The sequence below is a fragment of the Lactuca virosa genome, chromosome 3 (assembly GCF_052849685.1).
Source record: "Lactuca virosa cultivar CGN04683 chromosome 3, Lactuca_virosa_CGN04683_v6, whole genome shotgun sequence".
In the NCBI taxonomy this organism is placed as follows: Eukaryota; Viridiplantae; Streptophyta; class Magnoliopsida; order Asterales; family Asteraceae; genus Lactuca; species Lactuca virosa.
The window spans coordinates 48,411,417-48,437,197 of NC_136428.1; the positions used below are offsets into that span (position 1 = coordinate 48,411,417).

General features: G+C 38.6%; 3 protein-coding genes and 1 long non-coding RNA gene across 5 annotated transcripts; 2 read left to right on the forward strand and 2 right to left on the reverse strand.

Annotated features, from left to right (window-relative positions):
* Window positions 1-2,498: 2,498 nt before the first annotated feature.
* LOC145163480 (uncharacterized) lies at window positions 2,499-2,810 on the forward strand. The gene has a single exon (XM_079082316.1). The coding sequence runs from the start codon at window positions 2,499-2,501 to the stop codon at window positions 2,808-2,810; it is 312 nt and encodes a 103-aa protein (XP_078938442.1).
* A 9,166-nt stretch (window positions 2,811-11,976) lies between these two features.
* LOC145165618 (uncharacterized) lies at window positions 11,977-15,457 on the forward strand. The gene is made up of 2 exons (XM_079084380.1): window positions 11,977-12,186; window positions 13,293-15,457. The coding sequence occupies exon 2, from the start codon at window positions 13,326-13,328 to the stop codon at window positions 15,192-15,194; it is 1,869 nt and encodes a 622-aa protein (XP_078940506.1). The 5' UTR covers window positions 11,977-12,186; window positions 13,293-13,325; the 3' UTR covers window positions 15,195-15,457.
* An 878-nt stretch (window positions 15,458-16,335) lies between these two features.
* LOC145162306 (uncharacterized) lies at window positions 16,336-17,707 on the reverse strand. Its single transcript, XR_013739028.1, has 2 exons — window positions 17,142-17,707; window positions 16,336-16,653 (listed from the first exon to the last, which is right to left on the reverse strand). It is a non-coding gene; the product is annotated as an uncharacterized LOC145162306 (long non-coding RNA).
* A 1,155-nt stretch (window positions 17,708-18,862) lies between these two features.
* Window positions 18,863-21,288, reverse strand: UBP22 (ubiquitin-specific protease 22). 2 transcript variants are annotated; one of them, XM_079084381.1, is made up of 3 exons: window positions 20,267-21,288; window positions 20,039-20,157; window positions 18,863-19,942 (listed from the first exon to the last, which is right to left on the reverse strand). In XM_079084381.1, the coding sequence occupies exons 1-3, from the start codon at window positions 21,040-21,042 to the stop codon at window positions 19,128-19,130; spliced, it is 1,710 nt and encodes a 569-aa protein (XP_078940507.1). In that variant the 5' UTR covers window positions 21,043-21,288; the 3' UTR covers window positions 18,863-19,127. The 2 variants fall into 2 exon arrangements, with proteins under 2 accessions (XP_078940507.1, XP_078940508.1); XM_079084382.1 differs by having other exon boundaries at window positions 18,863-19,912; window positions 20,267-21,287.
* Between the last annotated feature and the right edge of the window lie 4,493 nt (window positions 21,289-25,781).

The window sequence follows — 25,781 nt, forward strand, 5'->3', positions numbered from 1 at the left end:
ATAGAGCACAGCCTCAACATCGCACCTGGAAGTAACCCTGTAAAGCAAAAGAAGAGGGGTCAGGCGGCAGACCGAAACAGGGCTATAAACGCTGAAGTGGCCGACCTGGTGAATGCCAACATACTCAGGGAAGTAATGTTCCCATTGTGGATAACAAATCCTGTCATGGTAAAGAAAGCCAACGGATCATGGCGGATGTGCATTGATTACTCAGATCTCAATAACGGCTGTCCAAAGGATTGCTACCCTCTCCCGAAGATCGATCAGAATGTCCAATCGCTTGAAGGTTTTCAACTTAAATGCTTCCTCGACGCGTACAAGGGTTATCATTAGGTATAGATGAAGTGAGAGGATGAGGCGAAAACTGCCTTCCATACCGAGAGGGGTACCTTCTGCTACCAAGAAATGCCTTTCGGACTAAAAAATGTGGGCGCTACATACCAAAGGCTAATGGATAAGATATTTGCCGACCAAATTGGTAGGAATATCAAGGTCTATGTCGACGACATGGTAATTAAGAGCCGCGATGAAGAAACATTGCTCCATGATGTGGAGGAAACCTTCAAAACGCTAGTTAAAGTGCAGATGAAGCTCAACCCAGCTAAGTGCACTTTTACGGTAGAGGAGGGGCAAGTTCCTGGGTATCAGATATCCAAGGAAGGAATTTTGCCCAATCCCACCAAAATACAGAAGTTCCTTGAGTTGAAAACTCCCCACAATCTCAAGGGGGTACAGGTAATTAACGGTAGGTTGACGACACTGGGAAGATTCATTGCCAAATCTGCAGAAAAGGCACTTCCTCTATACTAAAAACTCAAACGATGCCTAAACAAAAAGCAGTTCAAATGGACAAAAAAACAGAAGCGGAATTATAACAACTGAAAGATACCTTACACCAACTACCGACCCTCGCCTGCCTGTTACCAGGGGAAACGCTGCGGATGTACTTAGCAGCTTCCAAAGAAGCTATCTCCTATGTGTTGGCGGTGGAGAGGGAAGGCAAGCAGATACCCATATATTTTGTTAGTAGAGCCCTACAAGGGCCAGATGTCAATTACCCGGCCTTATAGAAGCTGGTCCTAGCCCTGGTGTATGTTGCCAGATGGCTACGGAGATATTTTCAAGCCCACAAGGTGGATGTTCTCACTAGTTACCCGATAAAGCAAGTTTTGCTGAGGCCGAAAAAGTCTGGATGCCTGGCCAAGTGGGCCATCGAACTAGGCGAACATGATATCCATTTTCATCCCCGGACTAGCATCAAAGCCTAGGCCCTGGCAGAATTCCTGGTCGAAATCCCAGATATTATCAAGGGAGTGCCGACGATAATCTCCTTCGATCCACTCGAGCCTGAACCCGGCAAGGAACTTTGGAAGTTGTATACTGATGACGCGGAAAGCAAGGAAGGCTCATGCGCAGGCCTGGTCCTTCAAAAGCCCCAAAGGTGAAGAGATCACCTACGCACTGCGATTCGACTTCCAAGTATCCATCAACGAGGCAGAGTACGAGGCACTTCTGGCAGGTCTGAGGCTGGCTAAGGAGGTTGCACAAAGCATTTGGCAGCCCTCAGTGATTCACTACTTATTATAAACCAGATAAACGGAACGTGTGAGACTAAAGACCCAAGGATGCAGAAATAACTAGACGTAGTCTTAAGTCTAACCAGCACATTCAAAAGCTTTTCCATAAAACAAATCTCCCGGGGAAAGAAATCAAGGGCGGATGCCCTCAGCAAGCTAGCCTCAACTTCCTATGGTTACTTAACAAAGAAAGTGCTAGTCGAAGTGCTCTCGGAGAGAAGTATCGATAACCAAAAGGTTAATACAGTATCGACTACACCGGAATGGACCAAACTGTATGTCGATTACTTACGCCATGGCATACTCCTGGATGACCCTGAGGAGGCAAGAAAAGTCAAGATCAGGGCGTCGCATTTTGCAATTAGAGACGACCAGCTGTACAGGAGAGGGTATTTAAGCCCATGGCTAAAATGCATCTCTAAAACAGAGGGAAAGACGTTCCTGGATGAAAGCCATTCTGGGGACACGCGACACATGAAGGCGCTCGATCGCTCACGGGCAAAATACTCAGTCTAGGAGTATATTGGTCGGACGTGTACAACGACGCTGCGGCCCTAACCAATAATTGCAAAGAATGTCAGGCATTCGCTCATTTCCAAAATCAACCGGTCATGCCATTGACAAGCATTACCAGCCCCTGGCCTTTCCATCAGTGGGGAATCGACATAGTGGGACCTTTCCCACCGGTGCTAGGGGGTGTGAAATTTTTGCTAGTGGTCGTGGATTATTTCACTAAATGGATAGAAGCATAACCACTAGCCACTGCCACTGGCAATCAAATGATAAAGTTCATGACCAAGAACATCTTGGCCCGTTTTGGCACTCCCAGATTCCTCATAAGCAATAACGACACACAATTTGAAGGAAGTCCCTTCAAAGAGTGGTGCGAAGACAAAAAAAATTCACTGCCGGTTCACGTCAATGGCACACCCTCAGGCCAACGGACAAACTGAGATATCAAACAAAACCATAGTTAATGGTTTGAAGAAAAGGCTACTTAGATCAAAGTTCGCCTGGGTGGATGAGCTCCCGACATTGTTGTGGTCATATCGTACCACAACAAGGTCAAGCACGGGAGAAACATCATTCAGTCTAACCTACGGGACAGAAGTAGTACTCCCATTAGAGATAGTGGTCGGCTCCCTACGAACAAAGAGTTTCGAGGAGGCAGCTAACGAAGAAGGACGGCGCCAGGACCTGGACATGCTCAATGAAAAACGTGAGGCGGCATAGATGCCCCAAGCACTGTACAAGTCACGAACTGAGAACTATTACAACCGCCAAGTCCGGGTCAAGAACTTCAAAGTTGGAGAATAGGTGCTAAGAAAGAACGAGTCTAGCCACACTACACCATTGGGGAAACTCAGTGTCACGTGGGAAGGACCGTACAAAATCGTGGAAGCCCACAAGAATGACACTTATGTCCTAGAAGCTCAGGACGGGCGTGCCATTCCAAGAGCCTGGAGTGTGCAGAGCCTGCGACATTTTTACTCTTAAAACGAGTGTTATAGGTAGATTCAATGCTAGCAAAGGCATTCTATACTAGTTTTGATATGTAAACGTAACCAACAAAAAATACATTACCATTTTCAGTTTTATAACGCTCCAACACTAAAACTAGAAAAAATAGAGATAGCAATTCAAATGCTTCTTATTTTCAAGCTTGAAAAATTAAACAAAAGAGGTTGTGTACATTTACCGTGTGACAACAAGGACTGATCATCCAACGTCACATGAGCGAAATCGTTACAAGGAGGCAGCCAGGGGGTTTCATCAAAACGGCTCGTAACCTTTCCCCCAAAACATGTTCGTTAGTTACATTATAACAAACATATGAAAGAACATGTGACATAAGTGTATAAGAGTCATAACCTTCCACTAATAAGAAAAACAAAATTGGGTGAGCCTCAAGATGACGATCTTGGCTACACCTAGGGTCTTTCGGTAGCAAATCAGACTATGGTGCATATGGCAATGTTGTTATAAGAATACACAATGGAGTTGTTTCTATGATAATAGGCAGCCACATTGTTGCCAAGAGCCATACAACATAGATGTTGATGGACTATAAGTGACAGTGTTGTTTTCGATAGCGTTCTTCTTAAAGAGTAACCTTACTATAGCAAGATGTAATGTAGGAAACGCCTTATTGATCATCCGAGCATAAGAAAACCATGCTCATTATAAGAGAATAGACCAAATGTGGTGTTAAGCGTGACATAAACTTATGATGCGCGACAATACACGACTTATTTGCGCGGCTTAGAAGAATAGTTCGGGCTTAGCAGCCAGCAATCAAGGAGATGTCACGCGGGAGAGCATCACGTGGAATGGATCGAGCTTGGCTGCCAACGATCATAGATACATCACGCGGGAGATCATCGCGTGGAATGGATCGGGCTTAGCTACCAACGATCGTAGATACATCACACAGGAGAGTATCGCATTGAATGAATCGGGCTTAGCTGCCAACGATCGTAGATACGTCACGTAGGAGAGCATCGCGTGGAATGGATCGGGCTTAGCTGCCAACAATCGTAGATACATCACGTGAGAGATCATCGCGTGGAATGGATCAGGCTTAGCTGCCAACGATCGTAGATACATCACACGAGAGAGCATCGCGTGGAATGGATCGGGCTTAGATGCCAACGATCATAGATACATCACGCGAGAGAGAATCATGTGGAATGAATCGGGCTTAGCTGCCGATGATCAAAGATACATCACGAGGGAGAGCATCATGTGGAATCATATAGGCAAAGGTTGCAAGCCTTTGAGCCTCGTTGGCGGAGCATGTCGCTGTAGTGGAGCCGGGCTGGGGAGCCAGGCGTCTCCAGGAAAAGGTACTAGACTTTGCACGCGGAGCTTGCTGCTAGAATGGAGTCAGGATGAGGAGCCAAGCGACTCAAGTCAAGGATGCTGAACCTTGCATGCGGAGCTTGCCGTTATGATGGAGTCGGGCTAAGAAGCCAGACGACTCAAGGCAAAGGTACTAAACTTTGCCGACGGAGCTTGCCGCTAGGATGGAGTCGGGCTGAGAAGTCAGACGACTCAAGGGAAAGGTACTGAACTTTGCCGGCGGGGCTTGCCTCTAGAATGGAGTCGGGCTGGGAAGCCAGACGACTCAAGGAAAATGTACTGAACTTTACCGGCGGAGCTTGCCACTAGGATGGAGTTGGGCTGAGAAGTCAGGCGACTCAAGGCAAGGATGATGAACCTTGCTTGATTGGGCGCAACGGCCAGCAATCTATGTGTCCGACCCAGGTTATCATGAGCAGCTGAAGTGTAATGGCACCTGATGCTCTGTCGTATCATTAATTGTAGAAATAATTGGTGCCTCGTCATCTAAAGATACTGTCTAGAGCTATGCAACGAGGCTATTGAGAGCTGGACTATGGAGCTTCATTCAAGAGGTGTGTAGGGAGGATGCCTGGAACCTGTCAACACGGCTGCTGATAGCCGGGTAGCGCGATTGCTGAGAGTTGTCAAAGAAACTGCCAAAGACCAGTTAGCACGACCGCTGGGGAAAGTTGGGCATCATAACCGATGAGAGTTAGGCAAGATGGTTGCTGGGATTTAGGCCGCATGGTTACTAAAAGGAGTTGGGTATCATGGTTGTTGGGATCTAAGCAATGCGCCTACTGAGAGCTGAGCCACGAGACTGCCTGGGACCGGCCACCACGGCTACTGATAGCCAGGAAACATGATCGATGCTTGGTGTTGGGCCATGGAGCTTTTTATTCATTCATAACACCAATCTCTTCCCGGGATGCACAATCGTACATAACATCAACTCGTTATGTAGTTCAGCTCGAAATAGAAATAACACCTCTGCATAATGTTGTGCCACTACTTCCGCTCCCCCGTTTTTAGAAAGTGCGAGGAGTAAGAACAAATGGATGTGTGATATTGGCATGTTGCTTGCGCGTTCGAGCTTCATTCGTTTGCACATGTTTGCAAGTCCCATGCTCATGTTTTATAGACCGAGCTTTCCTCCGTCGGCGAGCTTTGAGCATCGCGACACTGGAGCAACTATCTAAAAGGACAACACAATCAGATTTGATAGTTAGTATACTTTATTGAAGTAATAAGCTGATTAAAATTGTGATAATCTTGAACTACTTCGCGAGTAGCAGTAGCGATAATGCACTACTCTTCTCCCTCCCATTCTCTTAAAGGAGGTGGAGGGTGGGAACAATGGATGTATAGTTTTTAGAAACTGGGCGACACAGTCGTTGGAAAGAGCTAGGCGACACCAGTGCCAACAAAGGCTGCATAGTGCGGCCGCCGAGAGCTGGGCAGCGCAACTGCTGGGAGTCGGACAACGTAACTGCTGATGACTGGGCTTTGCGGTTGCTGAGATGGGTCGCATCGCTAATGAGGGTTGGGTTGCTAGACTGCCTAAAATTGGTCGACACGGCTGCTGATAGTCGGGCAGCGCGGTTGTTGAGGGTTATTTCGAAATGCTTCGCGAGTAGTAATTGCACACTACTCTTATCCCTCCTTTTTATTGAAAATGTTGTGTGGATAGGACCGCAGAAGCGGATCTTGAAATTTATTTGATGGGGTTGCAGTACGCGAGCGCTGGGTGACTGACTGTTAAATTTGTCTCATAAGATTCGGTCGTTTTATTGTTGTCGACGCATCCCAATAAAATGAAGGAGCCCGCTTGGAAAGAACCCAAAATAAACTAGTATAGGCCTATTTGTCATAGGAGCCCAAGATTTCCAGTTTGATGAATTTTTCTTCATTATTGGGCCAAACTCTTTTTTTTAAATGCCGAGCGATCCGGGATGCAACGTGTATTCTGAAAGCGTATATTGGTTGAGCGGGGCTTGCGACACACCAACGTTAAATTGCTAATTATTGTCTTGCGACAGTGGCTAATTTAATTGTTGAGATAATGTAAATGGTCCAATATGGGAGAAACCTAAAATAGAACGACAACAACCCATTTGTGAATGAGCCCAAATGTTGAATCGTTAGCCCAAAACTTATCTCTCTCTCTCTCTCTTTTTCTTTTTTCTTTTTTTTGAAAACGCAGAGTGAGTTTTGACCGTCATATGCATTCTAAAGATGTATTTTGATGAGCAGAGCATGCGGAACTCGGGCGCTGAGTGGCTGAGTCTTGTAGACCGTTTTTGTTGTTGAACCAACCCATTAAAAAATGATTTAATGAAGGCTCAAAAAGTTGTTGAAACCCAAAATCTGTTGAGCCCAAAAAAGAATTGTTTAGCCCAGGAGCCCCAAAATTACACTATTAAGAGTCCATTTAAAATACTTAGCCCAACTTTTTTTTTGTTGTGGGTTAATCTGATTATTAGGGTAGACATATGAAGGTGTGCTTATGCGCCAGAGAGGATCTGCGAGATCACAACAGACAAGGCAGTTAGAGCTGCCCCAGGGACTGTACCCCGAGATCGGACTCCGACGATCAAGTTAGATCAGCTGGTAGATCTGAGATGGATCTCCTTAGCTGGAGAGAACCATCTTGGTGCTGGTGGTGGTGTACGGTGGTTGACGGCGGCGGGTGGCGGCTGCGCCACCCGGCCGGAGTATAGTGTGGTGGCTGAGCCATGGGCTGAAGTCTAGTGGCGGCTGAGCCACTTGGGGAAGAGTCCTCCTCTATGGAGGAGGCACTATTCTATTTATAGTGCGCAATTAGGTCAAGGGGAATTAGGTCAGGCCTTAGGCCAGCATTGTGTTGGATTAATGTCTAAGTCCATAACTATATTTGGTATGTACTTGACCCGACCTGGCATGGTCCATTTGGGTTGCACTTCACCGGCACAATTTATATGGATAGTCTTTTGAGAATAGTATATTTATGATTTATATTAATATATTATAAGTTCTAATATATTAATATGGAATCATATATTTCATTAGTATTGATCAAGAATTAATCTAGAATTAATTAAGTGATCAAAAAGAACTAATTAAATATGGACTCTTATATATATGGAATGGGCCAAGTTCATTTAGGTTGGGCTAAGCTTTCATGGATGGTCCATGGAGCTTTTAACCCATGGATCCTATGTAAATGAAAGGTCATGGGTATTAGGGTTTACATAGATGTAACCCTAATCCTCCATAATATATAAAGGGGTCCTTGGCTCACAAAATTGGCACAAGTGTGTGAAAATAAGAGTGGGCCGATTTTAGTGTGCATACATATTCTCTCAAGTTCTTCCAAGGTGTTTTGGTGATTTGTGATTCCATTTGAGGCTTCCACACTATTGGGGCTAAGCTCTTAAAGCTTGAAGACATCAAGCTACATCAAAAGGTATGTCATCTAACTAGAACTTTGTAGTATAGGTGCTTCATAATATGCTAGTTAGGATGAAACCTTGGAATAGTTAATATTTGCATGTATAATAGAGAAAACATAGATCCAAGGTTTATAGGGTTGCATGTACACCATAGGAGTGTTAGAATGCGCAAAACCCAACACATTGGGCCAGCCCAATTCAAGCGCACCTAGCAAGGAGTCGGGTAAGGCCGCCAGAAGGCGTCGGGCGGGGCTGGCTGACGCGCCCCAGGCAAGGCTGACGGGCGCGCACCAGGAAAGGCCAGCAAGGGGGCACTAGGCAAGGGAGCGTCAGGTTGGGCCGACAGAAGAGTCCCCAACACGGTTGACAAGGGAGCGCCAAGCAAGGCTGACAAGGGAACGCTAGGCAGGGCTGGCAGGAGCGCGTCAGGCCAGGCTAGCGCTCTAGAGCAGTCTAGGCCATGCTAATGGACCATATATCACCAATCCACAATCAAAAATGTAATTCAACAAGTATAATGTGTTAATTAAACCAATAAAATACCAGAACTCTATTATGAATGAGTTCTTCAAGCGTATTCTTCTCCAAATTGAGGTTTATTGCACGAGAAATGGAGAGTGTTTTCAGTTATGACCTAATGGGGTATTTATAGTCCCGAAAACCGTGAGTTATCATCCACTCGACCGAGCGGATTTGCCTAAAATTCTACTCGACATGGGCTTCCAAAACATGTATTTTTTCTTCATCGACTCAACCGAATGGAAGTAAAGGGAAATGCCACTCAACCAGAAATGCCACTCAACCGAGTAAAATGTTGTAAGCATGTAATCTTCAAAATATGTAACATTCGGATTCCAAGGTATGTCCTTTTAAGTATTTATTTTTGAGGATAATTGACCTACTCGACGAGTTGGAGCTATAACTCGCCGAGTAGAGTCGGGCTGGCCACGTGGGTTTAATGATCTACTCGACGAGTCGGGGAGTAGACTCGCCGAGTAGGCGCTGTGAGTTGAAACCCTAAATCCCCGGGTTTGGGGCATATATAAGGATAAGTATAGCCTCATTTGCGGCTCTCCATCTGTGTCCTTTCTTTGAGAGAAACTCTAATCGCCCCTTGAGCTTTTGAGAGAGTTTTGAGCCATTGTTTGAGATTTTGGTGCATTTTGGTAGAGGGAAAGAGGATTCCAAGCAAGGATTGTGAAGAAGTTGATAGATCTACTGCTTTGACGTCCATGAGCTTCTGTTTAAGGTATAAAGCTCGTACCTTTCTCTCTTGTATGGATAGATCTTATGGTTTTAGAGTTAGGGCTTCATTTCCATCTTATTTTGGGGACCTTGAAGGTTTTGAGCACCTTCTTAGAAATAGACATCAGATCTGGACCTTGTGAGGTCCCATGAGTCGAAAGTCCCCTGCTTTATTCAGCCATGATAGCCCCTTGAATGAGAGACTTCTTCTCAAGCTTGTTCTTGGCATTTTAGCTCTTTAGTGTTATGCATGAACGTAAAGCTCAAAGCTTTACGTGACATTCGAGCCCAGGGAGCCTAGATCTAGAGTTTGGAGTGATAGATCTGCCCTAAAACGTCTGAATGGGAATATAGACTAGATGCACTCGCCGAGTCCATGAGCCGACTCGACGAGTCGCTTGGGGTTTGTCCCGATAAGTCTGAGCACGTTGTGACCCAACGAGTAGGCGGGTCTACTCGACGTGTAGAGTTGGTCTTCATAGGGTCCCTGAGGGAACTAGGGAACTCGACGAGTCTCCCTAGTGCACTCGACGAGTCTCCCTAGTGCACTCGACGAGTCTGGTCAGAGTTGGACCGTTGACTGGAGTTGACTTTCGTTGACTTTTAGGGTTTGGTCAACATTTGGACATTTGGACCATTGGAGGGGTAAAATGATTTTTTTCCCTTCTGAGAGATTATAGGACGGGATTAGTCTAGCATATGAGAATCGTTGTTAATTAGAGGTAAATTACTTTATGTGATTAGGCGGAGGCTAGATCAGTACTTCGAGTTCAAGACTTTTCGAGGTTATCCGAGGTGAGTCTTCTCACTATACATTACCTAGAGTGGTATCTATGTGCAGACCGGAGGGTCTTATGTGTATTGTGTATGTTGAGATTATGTGCTTGTGTTATATGTATGATATGTGTTATATAGACCGAACCGGAGGGTCCAACGACTTACGAGGCCAGGCCAGAGGGTCCTCGATCAGATCGGACCGGAGGGTCCAACGATTTAGACCGGACCGGAGGGTCCAACGAGCTAGACCGGACCAGAGGGTCCAACGAGCTACGGGACTGGAGGGTCCAGCTGAGACACAGTGACCAGAAGGTCATACCGAGTTGTAGCCTTGAGTGGCTTACATGCTGTATGTGGTATTTTGGGGAACTCACTAAGCATTTATGCTTACCGTGTTGTGTGGAATGTGTTTCAGGTATTAGCGAGGATCGCGGGAAGGCGCCAACATGATTCGTACACACTGGCTGAGGATTATGTTTTGAGATTCTGGGATATGTTTTATTGTGATGACTTTTAATACACATGAGATTTTGAGATCATTATATGGGTTTATTGTGTTGGAAAAATGAAAAAAAAATGTTTTAAAATTTACGACGTTACAAAATAACTTTCAATTTTGCTCCGGTCTTCACGAAACTTGAACTCAAACTCCCGAGCATCATCCTAAGCACGAGCCAATCTTCAAATGCCCTACAAATCATCCAAAAATTATGCCAACAAAAAGATTCTACAAATCCACATAAAATGTCCCAAAGATATAAAAAAAATACGTGAAATGTAATACATATATGCCATGCAATTGAATGAAATAATCACATTCAATAATGCATAAAATGCATCTAACACAAACCAAGCTTCATTGGCTTATCCTTGATTTAGCCAAGAAGGAAAAGAGGATTTAGAGTCACTAAGATTCGAAATGAAGGGAAAAAGTGAAGGGAAAGAAAGGGGAATGAAGTCGACGAGGGGGGAAATATCATTGAAGGTGAAGATAATTTTTTGTGATATAACAAACCGAGTAATAAGGCTCATGAGTGTGGGCATCACACCTCATACATAATGTTGAGTTAGACGAAGAACTGCGACATGAACCCCACCCCGTCCACATGTGGTGTCCCATGACCCCTTCATAGGACTGTTCACTATTTGGAAAAAACCGAATTATCCAATTGGACAATTTGGATTGGACAATTCGGTTCGGATATTCAGATTTTTGGATTGGTTTTCAACAAAACCGAATTATTATTTTGGATTTCGGATTGGTTGTGGTTTATACAATAAGAACCGAATAGTCCAAAAAAACCGAATAAACATTTATTATTTATATATTTATAATATATATTTATAGTTATTTATTAATTTTGTAATTTATTTTTTCACATAGGTTCAAAACGTATAACCCGATAAAAAAACATTAGTATGCATTTTTCTCTCCAAAGTTTTCTATCTATAAAATATTTAACTATAATATATCTTCTTATTAGTTATTTATAAATTTCAATTCACAACTACATAAATTGTTTTTGATTCTTGTGTAAAGTTGGGTAACATTATAATTATATGTTGTTTTAAAATGTTTCGGTTTTTGAAAACCGAATTATAAAAACCGATCCAACCGAATTGTAATTGGATCGGATCAGATCGGATTTGAATTTAGTTTGAACTATTCGGATCCATATTTTGAAAACCGAAATCAATTTGGATTCACTTGATTGGATCGGATCAAACCGATCCATCCAAACGAACACCCCTAACCATGCCGGTGAACACCGTCCCTCCTTCACATGATGTTGATGTAGTTATGTCGATGAGGGGTGACATGATGATCATATCCATCGCCTTAATAATACATAAAATTCATATGCAAAATCATTTTTCCAACAATAACAAAAAAATGTCGGTGTAAGCACATGAAAGCTGGTAAAGCCTTTAACACCGACTAATAATAGAAAGTTATCAAATCTATTTTTTTTTCTGTTAAAAATTAAATTCAATCTTGATTTTTACAAAATTTAGTAAAATATAAAAAATTATATGAAATGATTACTTTTTTTTTTCATTCACTTTTTCTTTTCCCTCCAAACTTGAGGACGCATTTTTAGCGAAGGCAAAGCTTTAACTTAAGGCACGGAGTTGCGGCCAAAACCTAACAACCCTAAACCCCTTCTTTTACATCTTTCTGCGCCTCTCCCTCTCAAGATTTCAATTCGGTCGCCCCCTCTCCTTCATCTCATCTGCTCTTCATACCCTAATTCGATATTTTCTGCGCCGCAGCTTCATCTCCTTCACTCCATCATCTCGTCGTCTATCAGGTAATGAAAACCTTTTTTTCCCGATAGAAATATTAACAAAAATCATGTTATTGTTTGAATGTTCCTATTACAAGTCATCTGCTACGTGCTAATTGTTCACGCGTGCTTTACAAACAACACTATCGCTAAAAACAATGTATCGAATGCTTATGAACTTCGCACATAACCCATGGAGCGTGTTAGTTGTTACGATGTGTAATTGGAAAGTTTTACTTTAAGGTCTTAGAAGGTGCTGAAAGAACCCTTGGAAAATAAGTAAAGTAAATCTTTTACTGGTTTCTTTGTTGTAAATTGCAAGTACTTTTTATCAATAACTTACTTGAGATTTTGATTGCTTTGGGCGTTAACTGAAGTCGACGACTAGACTTTTGGTTATTTGGCTTTTGTGAACAGGGAAGTGGAGTTTTCATTTGCCCTTTTGGGAAAATCCCATTCTAAGAGTCTGATGTACTCTTTATAAGATTTTTGTAAGTTTCTTAAGGATGCTTTACTGATGAACAACCATCTTTGAAGTTTTGATCATGTTATCCTCCATTTACAAACATATTTCAAAGAAATTCTAGCATTATGAACAATGGAATATATGAATTTTACTATTTGTTTTGCTCATGTCATAGTCCATTTAAAGAGAAATACTAATTGGATCATAGGTTGGTTACACTTTTGTCATTGAACCATAAACAATGCCCCTCCCCGAACAACAGTTCAAACAATGTCCTCCTTGTGATGTTTTGGATTGGGTCTTTCAAGTGAGTGATTTCTTATTACTAACTCGACCAAAAAAACAACTTCCATGTCCCTTTATTTTATTTCTCTGGTTTGGCAATTAAATGGTATATATGGACAAATGTCACTAATCATATCTCAACATGGGAAGTGTTTTCATATTTTGGTTTAGTACACATTTCAGTTTTTTGCTTTCTTTTCCCTTTGGAACAGGAAAATGGCATGTTTTTGTGTTTGTTCTATTGCTTGTGTAAATGTAATCCATATTATTTGATAGATCCTTAATTGAATGAATATGCTATTCTAATTTGTTAAACATATCTATCAAAACTTATATCTTTAGACTCACATGGTTTTTGCCTTATGTAATTCTAATGTAGCTCGGAGCTGTGGATGCTTGATTTGCTGTAATCATGACAGCCCAAGCAAGCATTCTCTACATCACTTACTCAAATGAGCTTCTAAATGGAGAATCAATCTTTGTTTCCTCAAATTGCTATCCAGTCAAGGCTTCACGTTTTGAACCTGCTGGCCATTCATTTCATGATGCTGCACTTAAGCTCCGTGGCTGTTTCATGGAAGAAAACACAGATGATAATGATGATAACCAGAATTCACCCAAAGACAAAGAACATGATTACATGCAATCATCAGATTCATACAGCAGCAAAGGCAAAAAGAAATCTGGTGATGGACCCAACAAGCAAGATCATTATGCATTATTGGGTTTAGGTCACTTAAGGTATCTAGCAACCGAAGATCAAATCAGAAAAAGCTACAGGGAAACTGCTTTAAAGCATCACCCCGATAAACAAGCTGCACTTCTTCTTGTTGAAGAAACCGAATCTGCTAAACAAGCAAAAAAAGATGAAATCGAGAATCGTTTCAAAGCAATTCAAGAAGCATATGAAGTGTTAATCGATCCAGTAAAGAGAAGAATATATGACTCAACAGATGAGTTTGATGATGAAATTCCTTCCGATTGTGCCCCTCAAGATTTCTTCAAGGTGTTTGGACCTGCTTTTTTGAGGAACGGAAGGTGGTCTGTTGTGCAGCCGATCCCTTTCTTGGGAGACGAAAATACCCCTCTTAAAGACGTTGATTTGTTCTATGATTTTTGGTATGGATTCAAAAGCTGGAGGGAATTCCCACATGCGGATGAACACGATCTTGATCAAGCGGAATCACGTGATGAGAAAAGATGGATGGAAAGGCAGAATGCAAAGCTTTCAGAAAAGGCTAGAAAAGAAGAATACGTGAGAATACGCGCTCTTGTTGACAACGCGTACAAACGAGACCCAAGAGTTTTAAAAAGAAAAGAATTGATGAAAGCCGAAAAACAAAAGAAAAAAGAAGCCAAGTTTATGGCAAAGAAGCTACAAGAAGAGGAAGTGATTAGAATCGCAGAAGAAGAGAAACGTAAGAAAGAAGAAGCCGAAAAGGAAGCTGCTGAAGCCGCATCACAGCAAAAGAAAATCAAAGAAAAAGAAAAGAAATTGTTGCGTAAAGAAAGAACTCGTCTTCGAACTCTTTCCAACAATGTGGTGAGTCAGCGTTTGCTTAATATTACCAATGATGACGTGGAAAATCTCTGCATGTCACTTGATATTTTGAAATTAAAAGATTTATGCGACAATCTGGAGACAAAAGAAGGGAGTTCACAAGCTGAACTTTTACAAGAGGCGATTAGTAACACTGATGTTTCTGATAAAGATTATATCCCAAAGAATGTTCCGAATGGGTCTGTGAAGGTGAATGGAAATGCTCCCAAAAATAATAGTCCTAAACCTTGGGGGAAGGAAGAGATTGAGCTATTGAGGAAAGGGATTGCAAAGTACCCGAAAGGAACTTCTAGAAGGTGGGAGGTGATATCTGAATACATCGGGACTAATCGAAGTGTAGATGAGATTCTGAAAGCAACTAAAACAGTTCTTCTTCAAAAACCCGATGCCACAAAAGCGTTTGATTCGTTTCTTGAAAAGAGGAAACCGGGACCTGTGATTTCTTCTCCTTTGTCAACTAAGGAGGAAAGTGAGGGGGTGTCTTTGACAAATGGTAGTGAAAAGGCGGATGAAGTTGTTGAAAATGGTGTGGCTAATGGGGAGGAAGATGTGTGGTCAAGTGTTCAAGTAACAGCATTGATTCAAGCTGTGAAGACATTCCCGAAAGAAGGAAGTCAAAGGTGGGAGCGGATTGCGGCTGCTGTTCCGGGAAAGACGGTTAATGATTGCAAAAAGCAGTTTACTTTGCTTAAGGAGAAATTCAGGAACAAGAAAAAGTAGTAATGTTTTTCATGGTCTTCTATCGATTTTGACAGGTATGGGAAAACATATTTATTAGCCAGAGGTATAATTAATGATTTTTTTTACTACTATCAGTTGGTCTTCATGTGGCTCCTATGTGTATGCTAGGTGAAGCAGAAGAATTTGTATTTTCTTTTCTTTTTTATCATATTTTTATTGCAAGGTTGGACCGATATATTTCAAGTATGTGACCATTTTTGTTGCTAATGTCGAATGCATCAGTAGAAATTGTTTTGGATTTACTGTCATGCTGTTTCTGCTTTTTATTCTTTCAAATGTATGTTTGTGTTTTGTTTGTTGGTTATTTAGGAATTGCGTTTTAAAAAACATGAGCTTATATGAAAAATGGCCTTTCGTATCTTGTTATTTAAATGTATTTGTTTTCAATTACTGGCTTGCATTTTCTCTGTATGCAAGAGGTCATTGATGAAAGCAATCTCCTGCTCCCAGCTATAAATTGCTTACATCCTACACAATCATCGGACTCCATTATTATGAATGATACTTGGGTATTGTTGTTTGCTTGTTTATTTTTATTGATAAAAGTTGTTATCTGTGATCGTGAGACTTATTTTACTTTCTAATAGAAATATCGCTATTATAAGTTTTAAAAAAGTTTTTCTTATAAACCCAATTTTTTTTTTTGAATTGGTTAAAAACTAGTTGTTTGACCTTAATGAGAGTTAAAATCACTTATTCAAAAGTCAAAACTAATAACATAAATCTAAACATTTCAACAATTATGTTATTTTTATTACTTAAGCAGCTTATTAGCTTACGAAGGGGTTGTTTGGCAGGATCTTAATTTTTAAGAGGTCTGAATTTCTAAGAGGATTTGAAACTTTAAGATTTGAATTTTTAACATGCTAATTGGTTGGAACATCTGAATTGCTGTGTTAAATTATAAAATGACCATTTTACCCTTCAGTGTTATGTTTTTTTTGTTGAATTCAATGTTTATGTTTATAAAATAACCAAACCCACTTCTTGAACATTTATAACAAAAGTATAAACACAATACAAAAATCCAAATTAAAAAAAATAAACCAAACATAAATATTTGACAAAAATCAAATCAAACAATGCTCTAATATAAAGAGGTAAAAGTATGATGCTATAATAAATAAATAAATAAACGTACATTACTATTTCTTGTATTTAACCCTTACAAAAACAATCTTACAATAACTATGAAAACAACCTGAACTTTATGCTTATATGGATCAAATTACATGTATACAACCCAATTCATTTACACATCTTGACAAGTACAATACCATTATCTAAGAGAACACAAAGAAAAACTTTGAATAAATCATAAAATTGAAACCATTCCATTCATTCTTTGTGTTCCAAATCAGTGATATGTGGTTAGCTACTGATGATTGTCCTGAACCTTTCTTGTCCAACAAAATCCCCCTGCATAAACACTATCCCACTGCATAAACATGGAACATTCAACATTAGTTTCATACAAATACAGTCTTATATATATTTTCAGAAGAGACAGAAAAGGAACATTCAACATTAGTTTCATCTAAAGTTCCAATTGCTCAAGGTCAAACATCAATGCCTAAAGTTCCAGTTGCTCAAATGAGAGATAGAAAGAGAACAAATTTTAGCAAAAAAAATCACAGCCTTCATCCACCATCATCTTTGACCATTAAAAATCACACAATGCTCTAAATCAATAACCAATTTGGAAACAATACATCAGTGTATGATAATAATAATCATTATTATACTAGAAAACTATAAATTAATAACTAATTATGAATGAAGCTATGTTTCACCACCGATTCAAAACATCACAGAAAACCTAAAATATGAACATTTAAAAACTCAATACATTAAATCGATTTTCGATTTCACATCATGAAAAAAATTCGATTTCTCGAATGTGAAGTGATTTTCGCAACTTTATACCTGACCAACGAAGGAGATCGGAGATCGCCTGTCGAGACCGACGTTGTCGAGGGCGGAACCTGGAGAGGGCGGCACTTTCGAGGGTGGAATCAGCGAAGCCAGAGCTTGGCGTCGGATGTCGTAGTTCGGCGATGGGAGTCGATTTCATGGAGGTGGGAGTGATATCAAAAGTTGTGTGAAACTTGTAGGTGTGCGAGGTTTACGATGGGGCGACAGTGTTGCGCGAGTCGACGACGGGAAGAGGTGGCCGACGATGGGATGAGGTGTTTGGTGATGGGAGGAGGTGGTTCGCGTTGGATTTGATCGGAGGTGGGAGGAGACATGAGAGGATCTAATGAAGGTGGGTTATGGAATTGGAAGCGTTCATATGAGGGCAATACAGGGAAGGAAGCGTATTTTTTTTATTCAGATATAAGTTTAGGTCTGAAAGTTTAAGAGGATTTTAAGAAATTAAGAGTCTATTATTCATAGGCTACCAAACGTTCTACATCTTAAATATTAAGAGGTTGCCTCTTAATTTCTCAATTAAAAGGCTACCAAACAGCCCCTAAGATTTGGTATCACCAATAAACACCTTTGAGGCTATAACTTCAATAAACATATTTGTTTATATTACATGTGTTCAAAACTTATATATTGAAACACATTTACCTTTTTTTTAATCATTGTTTTAATATCGATCATATTCTTTTTTGCATCCCACACATCAATTTACCATTTTGCCTGTCCGGGTCATTTTATATGGATAAACATAATTTGCCTAACATTTAAGGGGTGTTTAGTATTGTTTTTCAACACAATTTATTAACTTAGATGTCAATAAGTAAAAAAAATGTTTGACAAACTCAAAAACATTTTTCATAATAGTTTTTTCATTAGCTTCAAAAAATAGATTTTTAAAACATAAAACTTGGCTTTTTGAAACTGTTTTTGAGTTTGTAAGTTTTTAACCAAAGTAACTTTAAAAAAGAGATTTTAAGCCTTATTTGATTTCTTGACTTTTTCAATATAAAAGCTAATCCAAATATTTTTTAAAAACTTTTTTTTTACCATCATGTCAATAAACACTTAGCATTTTTAAAGTTCAAAAACAATATTAAAGACCCCCTTGAAAACAGCTTAAATCAGCTTTGCAGTTTGTTTCCGTACAGCATTATATGGTAAATCAAACACTTTCTTCTAAACTCTATTTATACAGAAAGGTACGTTTTAAATAGCAACTTATAACATATAAGGTAATAAGTATTTATAAACACTAAAAACATCTTATAAAACGTGTTATACATCTCCATTCACCTTTCTTTAATTATGTGTTATGTCAATGTGACGTTACATCCTCAAATTTTTATTAAAATTTTCAAACTATGTTATTCCAAGTTTCATCTCTCAAAAGAAAAATGCAAATGTCTAGTGATAATAAACTTATATACAAAAAGGCATAAATTGTTTTAAATAAGCATAGAGCATCTTTCTTGTTCTACAAAAATATCAAAAACAATCTTCATGTCATTTCGAATTTATTATTTTATCAATTTTCTTTTTACCAAAGTCATCTTTTGCAATAAACGAATGAAAGAAAAAGATATACAGAGTCAAGCTAAGCCGTTACGCCACTCTTGACTAGACAACTCATTTTGAATCATTCGTTAAAAAGATTTCCATTCTAGTCATTTTGATATGTTAAGTCAAATCCAAACCATCAAAAAAATGCCCACAAGCTCTTAGACTTAAGTAAAAACTTCAATTATCAATTAGGAAAGAAGATTCCAAGTTAGAGAAATGCAAAATAGCAAAAAAAACCCTCTCACTTTCCGAGCAAAAGGAATTACTCTGTACATACATGAAGGTTAGAAAGCCAAACCCAATAAAATTGATGGCTGTTTTTCAATGGCCCTTATTTTGCACCATATTCTCAAACAGATTACCAAAAGTCAAAGGTACAACCGATCAAAGCATAACGTACCACCTTCCAAAATCCATCCATCTTCAGCAACAACCAGCAATCGACTTATAGGACTCGCCAGAACCCGACAGGAGATGACAGCCGGAATCCTCGCCGGATTTATGCTCGTTCGGTTTCTGAACATAAAACACCAAGTAAATTTGCGATGATCGGACAATTTCGTCCTCGACTTCCGTGATCCATGCATCATCACACTTGTACCATTGCTCATTCAACCGAAGATAAGTCACATAATGACCCGATTCAAGCATACCCGAATGAGTAATCACAGCAAAAACTTCAAAATTTGTTGAAATGTCTGATTCGTCCCCCTCAAACGCAAAAATCCGGTTCCCAAATCTTTTCCTGACAATCGAAGACGACACATACGGCGTCATGTCTAAAGAAAACGGGAACTGTAAATGTCGGTCGATCTTTCGTGACGCTTTTCTTGCAAGAGAGTGTTCGAATCGTTTCACATGTAAACATAAGACTAACGGGAGTCTTCTGATTGACATTTGTTTAACAGATTCGTGTCTTTCTTGACAGTTTTGGCAGAATAGTTTTTGGTCGGAGCCCAATTTTTCCGGCCGGGTGAAAAGGTCCAGGCAACTAGTCAAAGTTGAAATTCCGGTGTCTGTTGACTTTTGTGCTTTGTTACTTGCGATATGAAGAGTATGATCGATATTTGTGTTTAAATCAAGAGATATGTCTACACATGGATCGTAGGTAGTGGAAGTGAAACCGCAGGTTGTGCAGGTGACGTCGGATCTCAGTAACCCAGAAAACGCTCTATGAACTACACAATGGCAATCTCCGGCGGGATTATCTGTAATAATTTGACAGAAAGTTGATCCTCCTTAAACCCAAAAATCGAGAGAGAAAGTAGTCATTTTTCTATGGTTTTTGCCATCATGAGAATCTTTACCCATATAATCAATCGAATCAAAATTACCTTTGCTTGTGTTTCTTGTTTTCCCTTCTTTCTCATGGATCCGATCGAGCACTGACATGAAGAATTCATGAGCATCTTGTTGCTCGTAACAAGCAAGATTTTCTGAAAGCCGCCACCAACTGCAAGAGCCAGAAGATCGATTGTATAAGTATCCAAAAATTGAAGAAAGGATATGTGATTAACATTTAAGAATATAGAAAATTTGAATAAAATGGGAAAGATCAAGACCTGTATAGGAATTGAGCAGGACTGTAGGGTGCCCGGTCACCGGAAAACACTGCGGAGAAGATGACCTCGATGTCACAGGATAAACAAAACCGGTCGTTAGAGGCTTTCCGGCAAGAATCCTTGTTATGTCTACCACTAAGGAAGTAATTTCTAAAAGGAGGAGCATGAAGCAATGCTTGCAACACAGAGTTCATGAAACACGTGTTGCCCAAATTGTTCAAGCCTCTCAACCCCACCGGAAAACAAGATTTCGATATCCTTCTATCGTGATCCCATTCACCGCCGCCGCTAACAGTAACCCTTTTCAGATTCTTGAAATCGGAATTCAATCCGACCTCAGAACTCAATCGTTTCCTCTTAATATTAGATCTAACACCTTCAAGATTCCCATTTCCTAATCCTACAATCTGCTCACACATAACGGCTCTATCGAAATCGGGATCGTATACCTGATCATCGCAAGCGATACAATAAAGCTCAGATCTTTGGATGTCGACAGCAATCTCATGCCCAATCTGATTTTGCGTATGCAAAAGGGCGTGATTTGATTCTGGGGACAAAGAACAAGACATTGATGAACAGATCAAACAGATATATAATCTACCTTCATACCCACAACAAAAACTACATCTGGGTATCTCTGATTTCGATTTTTCCATCAGGGTTTTTCTATAAGGGCTTGCTTTGACCCACTTTTGGATCATATTGAAACCTTTCAGGCCATACCTGAGCTTGTAATCTGAAAGATGCTTGCAGGGATTTAGGGTTGTCGACATATTTGATGGAAAAAGGAAAAAATAAAAAATAAAAGCTGATCAATCACAGATAAACAATTTCCAAGAAACTAAAATAAATTTGGATTTTGTTGAGAGTGTTAATGAATCAAGAAATTAAATTAAAGATATCGATGGTACGTTACTACTGGAGAAGAGGGGAAACGAAGGGAAGGGAAGGAGGCGAAAAGCAGGGAGTGGAGACGAAGAAGACCGACTGAATGCTGTTTGTTCTACTTTCTTCTCGTTAACTACGCGCATTAAGATGGGCCGTTAGATTTTGATCATATAGGTGGGCCTACTTTTGATGTGATCCTGACCGTCGATGTGAAATTATTTATGCGATTGGTTTATGTGGACCAGATCAAGAAGTTGCGTGGGTGTTTCATATTGGTAGTGATCCCACTCAATACTCACAATTTTTCGTTAAAGCAACCACTCGAATCAAAGATTTTAACTTAAGTCAATTTGATCGGGTCATGTTATGTTAGAACATAGTGTGATAATCAAAGAACTTGTATATCCATATATATGATCATGATATATGTTTGTGTATCACTAAATTTTTGTATGATAAGTGATTACCTATTTGAGAAATGAGTCGATTCGTTATATAACAGTTTGTCACAAAAAAAAGAAGAGAGAGTAAGAATAAGCTTCCATATGAAAATTGGCAACTTCATGTTTAGGTTGAATACGATAAATCTTTAGTAAATTGGATTACGATTCCAAACATTCAAAAGGTTTCTAAGAGAATCCAAAAGCATATATAAATTTAACATTTATACATATAAATTGTATCACTAGTGGCGTTTAAGAGGTAGTTTTAGACGGTTTTGATAGTTACTAGCATTAATTAGTGTAACACCTACAATATGAGCTTGGACTTTTTGACCATTTCTCGACTTAATACCTATTCTATATTTCTATTATTATTAATGACGTTAATATTGATAACATGGTATTAAATTTGTGAAGTGTATAATTAAGGATAATGGAGGTGAGATGTAGATAAATCTTAAATACGCTTCATATTATTTATATGTCGTTAATTTATAAAAGATTGTTGAAGCGTGATAACAATTATATTTTTGCTTCAAGGTCAATGACCGAAGAGTAAATATCTAGAAGATATTCAATTTATTTTTTAATTAGTAAATAGAAAATTATTGGAGACAATGCAAAAGGCCAAACAAATAAATATAAAATAAATAAATGACTTTTTTGTTGCTTTGATCGATCAAGAGTAATGCAAGAGGCCAAATTGCCAAATTGGTGATTTTTTGCAATCAAGAAATGTGACGTTGATGCTTGGTATTGCATCATAGCATCAGAGTGCTTTAGAGGTAAACAATCTTCTTCTTAGAACCCTTATAATAAAAATCCTACAATCTTAATCAATGATGTGGTTTGGATGTTATTTTGATGTCTGCATTGCTTTAGAGTTTAGATGTTGACATTTTGACATCGTTGGCAAACACTTTGGTCACGCTATTTAGTGCCTAAAATGACATAATAACCTAACAAATTTAATGAATTGCCAATTAGCATTTCATTTTTCATACAACTTCGTCATTTATTTTTTACGATCTATTGATTTCACATAGTTTAATGGAACATTTTTTAAAATATGTCAGAATTTTTATTAATCATTTTCCTATTTAATACTTCAACAAGTATTGAAATTCAAATCTATTATATGTCAGCTTGAAATTTCATTATGTTTGGGTTTAACCTATTATATATCAACTATGAATCCCATCTTATTCATCCATTCATTCATGCATTAGGATTAATCTTGAAACCCTTTCGATCCGCCACTTATTTTTTGTTAAATATTCTCCTCTTATATTCATAACACTACACTTTCCTACTAAATTGTGTTGATTAGTCTTGTTATATTAGTTTAGTTGCGAATATTGAAATATTTTTTTAAATTTTGGAAAATTGACGATGGATTTAGGTTGAACTCGGTGACTTCAACTGTTCAATGGAAATAAAACAACCTTCTTTATATGTTTCATTGAAGTTTGTAAATTCTAATGCGTTGTAAAATTAAATGATAAGTTTTTATGAAAATTAATAGGAACTAGGAAGATTTTGTATGCTTTCGAATGGAAGGTTAAAGTTGTTAGGTTTAATAAATGAATGAGGGATAAGGTTTTATCTCGTCTTTTCGAGATCCAAAAGCATCGCATGCTTTCGAAGCTTTCACATGCCACTGACTCCAACAATAGCTATGTCGGTAATGAGGAAGGACATTAAGGGAGAGTGAGAGTATGAGAGATCTATTTAAAATAGGATTGGGGAAGAGGTGGGACCCATTGATATTTCCATATTAATTTTATTTAATAAAAGAAAAAAAATAATAAAAAGAAAAGCTATAAAAATAATTGCATATAACATGGACTAAAATCACAATAGTATTATAGCACAACAGCCAAATGCAAAATAAAAATTAAAGACCAATGATAAAATTTTAAACAAACCACATGATTTACTCTAAATAAAATACAATAGATCTAATTTTTAAGTTTGCATCTAAATATGACTATTGAGATTTTTTTGAAGTATAAAGAAAACCTTCGAAAAACTGAAAAAAAAAATTGAAACAGTGTATGATTAGCGATTTCCTAACCTACTTTCGGTACAAAATTGGTTTAGGAACAGACTCGGGCCTAACCAAATCAGTTATAAAGTTTTAGCCCAATTCCTCATTTCACGCCATCTGTGCATATGCTCTATTATTGAAGCTTTTTTATGGGCCTCAGACCCGCTTGTTGCACCTATGACCTATCTCAAGGAATACCATAAGGCCATTGAAAAAAAAACAGTAAATTTTCTAAACTGTTGTTAATTTCACATTCCAATTTTTAAAAAGAGAGGACAAAATGTGATATGGTTGGACTAGAAATATGTGTTGTGTTCATCAGTAATACTGCCGAAGCCCACCTTCTTCTTTGTGTTGAATCTTGGTATTCATCATTTTGCTCCCCTACATTTTCTTTTCCATATTTTTATACTTTGACCACCAAAAATTTACATTTGATGTATCAACCATCAAATATAAGTCTTGTAAGAGGCCTTTTTCTGATTTAATAAATTTAATAGGCTGTATTAATATTAGACAACCATAAATAAATGCCAGTTTCTTTTTTTACTTTAATTTGAACATAATAATTTAATAATTTAATGTTCAAGAAAAAAAAATCCAAGCTTAATGAGTTAACCCACTATCCATTTACCTATTTGTTTTTCTTTCATCCTCACAACTTTTATATATATATATATATATATATATATATATATATATATATATATATATATATATATATATATATATATATATAAACTGGTCATACAATGTCATTTGACTCAAACTGTTTAGTCCGTTTAGAAGAAAAACAAACCTTATGAACTTAACAAAACTAAAGAAAAAGATGTAGGCCCTTAACAACAATGACTAGAAAGTTCAGACACTTCATTCTTTGCTAGTTTGATGTATCATCACATTTGATATTTTGTTTGATACAAACTCCCTTTTGGAACAACAAAATATAATCTAAATTGATCATTATTTCGATCAAACAATGTCAGAAAAGGGTTTAGAAAGAGGATTATAATAGAATGATAATTGAGGTAGACCACAACTTAATCAACCCACATGTTATTCCCCTGATTTACAAAGCTTGGATGTCTTAATTGCATACATTTTCCAAAAGTTGTATTGTGACATCCCCTAATTTCTCGGCCAGAAAAGACCGATTTCGTTTATGCTTTTTAAAATAAAATCAGAGTAATCCTTTTAAAAGGTGTTGCGGAATTTGTTCCCATAAAAACATGATAATTATATTATCAAATCATTTCTGAAGAAATGTATTTTATTCACTTAAACCATTGGGATGTCATCGTCAATATAGAAACATAAGCATAAACAGAACTTACATTCACTTACACTAGTGATCTACATCTCTTTTAATCTCTCCGTGTAAAGTAATTTTGTATCGATACCTGTGATACAAACAAACTGAGTGGGTCAGGCTTGGGAGCCTGGTGAGCATATAGGGTTTTCAACCCACAATAAATAATTTATTATGCTTAAACATCAAACAATCAACCCAATTACCCAATCCTCATTATCTTATTTATTTCTTAAGGATTTACCCTAAGTATCAAATCTCACTCATTCCTAAGGATTCATCCTAAGGAATAGGCCCAAGGTTCATACAACAGGCACTACGTCACATAGTCGCCGGGTTTATACAATAGGCACTACGTCTCATAGTCGCTAAGGTTTATACAATAGGCACTACGTCTCATAGTTGCCAGGGTTTATACAATAGGCACTACGTCTCATAGTCGCCAGGGTTTATACAATAGGCACGAAGTCACATCGTCACTAGGGTTTATCTAATAGGCACGAAGTCACATCGTCGCCAAGATTTATACAACAGGCACTAAGTCCATAGCTGCCAACATACTAAATCCGTAGCTACCAACGTACATCTATACTGTACAAAATTCATAGCTACCAACGTACATCTATACTGTACTTCTATCCCTCATACTTTATCTACCCATGTTTTACCCAACATATTCGAAGATAAAATATATATACATTTTAAATCATTTTAAACATGTATAAAACATTCATTCAACACCCATCTCGAATAAACAAACAACATATATACACATATCACGTATTTTATATAAAATACTTCATATTTATGTGTAAGATGAAA